The sequence below is a fragment of the Tachysurus vachellii genome, chromosome 1, assembly GCF_030014155.1.
Source record: "Tachysurus vachellii isolate PV-2020 chromosome 1, HZAU_Pvac_v1, whole genome shotgun sequence".
Taxonomy (NCBI): Eukaryota; Metazoa; Chordata; class Actinopteri; order Siluriformes; family Bagridae; genus Tachysurus; species Tachysurus vachellii.
Window position 1 is genome coordinate 30,873,811 of NC_083460.1, and position 4,397 is coordinate 30,878,207.

At 34.4% G+C, this 4,397-nt stretch overlaps 2 protein-coding genes across 2 annotated transcripts in view; one reads left to right on the plus strand and one right to left on the minus strand.

Annotated features, from left to right (window-relative positions):
• mrpl54 (mitochondrial ribosomal protein L54) overlaps positions 1-500 on the minus strand; it is a 1,574-nt gene extending 1,074 nt beyond the window's left edge. Inside the window, exons 1-2 of the mRNA XM_060882750.1 lie at positions 341-500; positions 1-44 (exon numbers count right to left, since the gene is read on the minus strand). The exon at positions 1-44 is cut by the window's left edge and continues 113 nt beyond it. Of these exons, the coding sequence (XP_060738733.1) occupies positions 1-44; positions 341-470 (174 nt within the window). The 5' untranslated portion in view covers positions 471-500. The remainder of the gene's footprint in view (positions 45-340) is intronic.
• Positions 501-547: 47 nt separating this feature from the next.
• fam32a (family with sequence similarity 32 member A) lies at positions 548-3,570 on the plus strand. Its single transcript, XM_060882764.1, has 4 exons — positions 548-841; positions 1,755-1,896; positions 2,322-2,375; positions 3,116-3,570. The coding sequence occupies exons 1-4, from the start codon at positions 768-770 to the stop codon at positions 3,182-3,184; spliced, it is 339 nt and encodes a 112-aa protein (XP_060738747.1). The 5' UTR covers positions 548-767; the 3' UTR covers positions 3,185-3,570.
• The last annotated feature ends 827 nt before the right edge of the window (positions 3,571-4,397 follow it).

Consider the following 4,397-nt stretch of genomic DNA (forward strand, 5'->3'; position numbering starts at 1 on the left):
CTTTAACACATCCTTCACCAAGCCTTTTCCTTTTCCTTTAGCAACTGAGGAAATATAATGAAACACAAATGCATTAGAATAGGAGCACTGGAGAATGTTAGATGTGTTATAAATGCACTGAGATCTGAAATGATATCCCTCCATTATCATTTCTTATTAACACGCAATTCATTCCCAAATCAACAGTGTGCATCTGTATGGTTCACATAACGTGTATTATTTATTTGCACGCTTCTTATTCATTTTCTGTGAGCCAAGGTCAGGTCTAGGCTACATAGACCTTAGTTAGTTGCCTAGTTTCCTTTAAAAAAATAAAATAAAATAAAAATAAAAAACATACCAGCTTTTTTAGCATATCCGCGAGTCTGGAAGGAACTGTTCACTAAAGAGCAAACACAAAGCCGTACATGTGATCTGAACTGATTAACCTCGGTTAAAGACTTCAGGATGGTACTGAGAGCCATTTTCATGCACCATGCTGTAAAACATGACACGTGACACGTGATCAACGCACTTCCGGCATCGAGAGGCGCAATGCGCATGCGCGCCGTCGAATTTACTAGATTGGATATAACTGTTATGTTAGATTATATTATATTGTTATATGATCAGTGTATGTGATACCTGAGTTAGAGAGCGGACTTTAATAGAACGTCGTGATTTTCTGCATAGCGTTATCCAAATAAAATTAACCTAAAAGCAAATTGTTATCGTTAAAAGGACACAAAACATCCGGTTTGATTTTTCCACAAAATCACGTCAGCAAGATGGCGGAATATGTAGCTGTTCAGAAAGGATCATTAAAACTCAAAGGAAGTGGAGACATTTCAGCTGGTAAAAAGTACGGATTTTACTTCATTGTCAAGCTAAAATAATTAGGACGTATTTTGGTTTGTTTTAGTATAACTAACCCAGCTCTTAGCTTGGTTGCTACGTTAGCTTCGTTGCTACGTGACCAGTTGGTAGCTTAGCTAGCATAAGCTAAATCATTTTTCTAAATACTCAATAATTCCTTATACAACGTCTTAACTATTATATGGAATGATATAATTTGTTAACTTTAATACGCGTATAATCAGTGTATTGTGTTTTAAAACCAGAAGCCTTCTTAATGCGTTCAGGCTAACTTGGCTAACGCTGTTTGTTTTTAGCCGGAATTAGCTAGAATGTTCGAGACGTTGTTGTTTATACTGAATTAAACGTTCGTGTTGTTAAAAGGGAATAAAATCGACTTCAGAATGGTCTGTTGAAGCGGATTTACTTTTCCCACTCCAATTTGATTATAAACAGGTATTTATATCTATAGCCGCTAGTTTTGAAGACAAGGGATATTTGATATTGGAGTTTGTGGATATTAAGTTCGATATTAATATTGACATTAATTAATATTAAGTTTGTGGAAAACAATAACTATAAGTTTCCAAACATCGGTAATAGTTGAGGACAGATGAGTTTACTCTTTGCAGATCCTCACTCCAAGCTACGTCTTATAAAGGGACTAGTGGGAATAACCATTTATATAAGATCCTTCTTTTCTGGACACTGTCAAATTATATTGCAAATATAAAGCTGATTCTGATAATGTATCTATAGTCAGAAAAAAATGAATGGCCTGTTGTTGGTCTGAATTGGCACTGTAATCATCTCTGTGGAGGTTACAGTGTCTCTACCTAATCACACCACCCTGCTGTTGGTAATATATGAGCACCAAGTCAGTGTTCTATTCCTGACTTAATATAATGTCATTTAAACAGGAAAAAGAAGAAGGAAAAAGAGTTAAAGCATTTGGAAAAGCAGGTTCTGACCACTTCAACAGAAGAGGAAACAACTAAGAAGGCTTATGTTGATAAAAGAACACCAGCACAAATTGCCTTTGACAAAATCCAGGAGAAAAGGGTTTGTACATATTTGTATGGTCTTTTTATACATTGTAATTAGGTTTATACTTGGTTCTTTTTTTTTATTATTTGATTAAAGTGATGTAGTTGGTCTTAGTGTTGGGCTAAATCTCCCTGTTGTGTTCAAGTCTGTGATCTACGGTTGCACCAATGAGCAAATTTAGTATAATTCATAGTAAAAATAGTTGCTTATAAAATTCAGCTCTATGGGGTTATACACTGTGTGGTTGAAAAATCATTTCAGAAAGTCATATGTCTGATTAGTCCAGCGTTAACACGAGAATTTGAAGCTCTACTGGGCTTTTTAGTGATGATTGGACACCTTCATCACAAAAAGAAAATGTTGTTGTTTTATAACGTGATTTTATATAATGAATCAGCTTTATTTTAATTATTTTTTTCCTTCTATTTTATTTTTAATAGCAAATGGAAAGAATTTTGAACAAGGCCTCCAAAACACACAAGCGCAGAGTTGAGGTAAGAGTATGTTCTTATTGTCCATTTTTGCTCTGTTACATCCAGACTCCTGGATTTCACATGCTCTGATTCCTTTGACTTGCCTGCATGTCATAGTTAATATGTCCTGAACAGTGTTGCCCACTCTGCTGCTAGGTTTGATGATCCTTTAGTGAGATAGTGACTGGCCCGTACTCAGTTCAGATCTCCAGCTTACATTACTGCTGCTGGTTATACAAGCAGAGAGAACAGGTTCACTAACTCACCAAGTCACTATTTCTCAATGACCAATAACTTTTTGCCCCTTTCTCAACGACCAATCACTGATTAGCATTAATCACTGGAGCGGTTTCCTATCTATATATTTAGTTAGTTAGTTCACTTAAGACAGCAGCTGTTTTTTTTTTTTTTTTTTTTTTAAAAGAAGATATCTATATCCCATATCAATATACTCTATACATTTTTACTCTGCTAAAACTATTCTGTTCTAAAACCCTTAAGAAAACCTTCCTTGTTCATAAAACAATAATTAATATGCAAAATTAGTCCTTGATGAAATCTGGAGACTTTATGCTAATGAAGATTTACATACCCTTTAGTACGTTTTGTGGGCAGAGACAAAAGTCTAGGGAGTGGAACTGGATATAAACCAAATCTTATAATCCTAACCCTAAAACACAATGAAGTGTTAAGTGGAGTGTTAAGTAAAGCACATCAGGTCAATGTAGCTGAATTAAATTATAATATTTCTCTTTCTCTAGGAGTTTAACAGACATCTGGACACACTGACCGAACATTATGACATTCCCAAAGTCAGCTGGACCAAATAACACAGAACTTCTATGGATCATCAGCAGGATGCTGACATTCAGTTGTTGAGGATTTGAAATTTTCTCTGACCTACTATTTACATCACCGGATATTTAAAGCTCTACACATTGTTAAAGTCTACTGATACTAAATAAATTGTGTAGATTTGCTGTCCTCTATTCAGTCAGAAGTCATCTGGAGCCTTTCTTTTCTTTTCAAAAGACACTTTATAATATTTCATATGTACCGTTTTTAATGTAGTGTTCATTTTAAAATCTCTTAAAAATCTGATGTTTGTATGTGACCACTGGTTTTAGTTCAGTGTTAATTGGCATGTTGTGTCAACAATATTATTACTAGTTTCTTTTGGAACAAACTTCATACAATTAAAGTGATATATAATTGATTCAGATTCTCTCTAATGTGCATAAAACTGTAAAATTAGAGGACACATTTCCACACACAGAACACACATCTGTTAGTTATGCCATATTTGGAAATGTGAATTAACAAATTATTAATTGTCTGTTCATAATAATGTTTAGAAAATAATTAAAGAAAAACTTCATAAATTTTTTGTAGTTCAGAATAAAACAGACATGTACAGAAATGGTTTTAAATCTAATGATCATTTTATAGTATCAGCTCATTCAGAGGGTTGTGTATGGCAGATGCTCAGCATAAACATTTTTAAAAGCATTGTAAAAGTAAAGGAATTGATCGAGTGAAGCATTCTGTAGTCAGTCTCCAGTGTCTGTGCTTCTTACATCAGTTTTCCAACATCTTTAGGTCAGATCAGTTTCTGTGTTGTGATTATACACATGTGATCATATGTGAGGACAGGAACCAACTTGTTTTTGAGGATGTTCCTTAATATTAAATTTGACTATAAAAGGAAACAGCTATGATGTGTCATTGTAGAATAAAGGAGAAATTCTAATTGTGGGTAAATCGATGAAGTATAAGAAGAATAAAATACTGAGATGTGTTATGTGGAAAATAATAATTTTGGGGTACCAACTAACTGCTTTACAACAGATCTCACACTACTGTGGATTATTTTCCTATAACAGTATAGCACAAGGGTTTCGTCCTTACGTATATACACAGCTGCTCTGAAAGAAAGAGAAAGAAATCTATATATTCGACTGCAAAAGATGTATGGCGAATAGGGAGAGAACTTCGATCCAGCTCAGTACTGGAAAGTGTCATGGCTGCAAGTGAACACCAGGT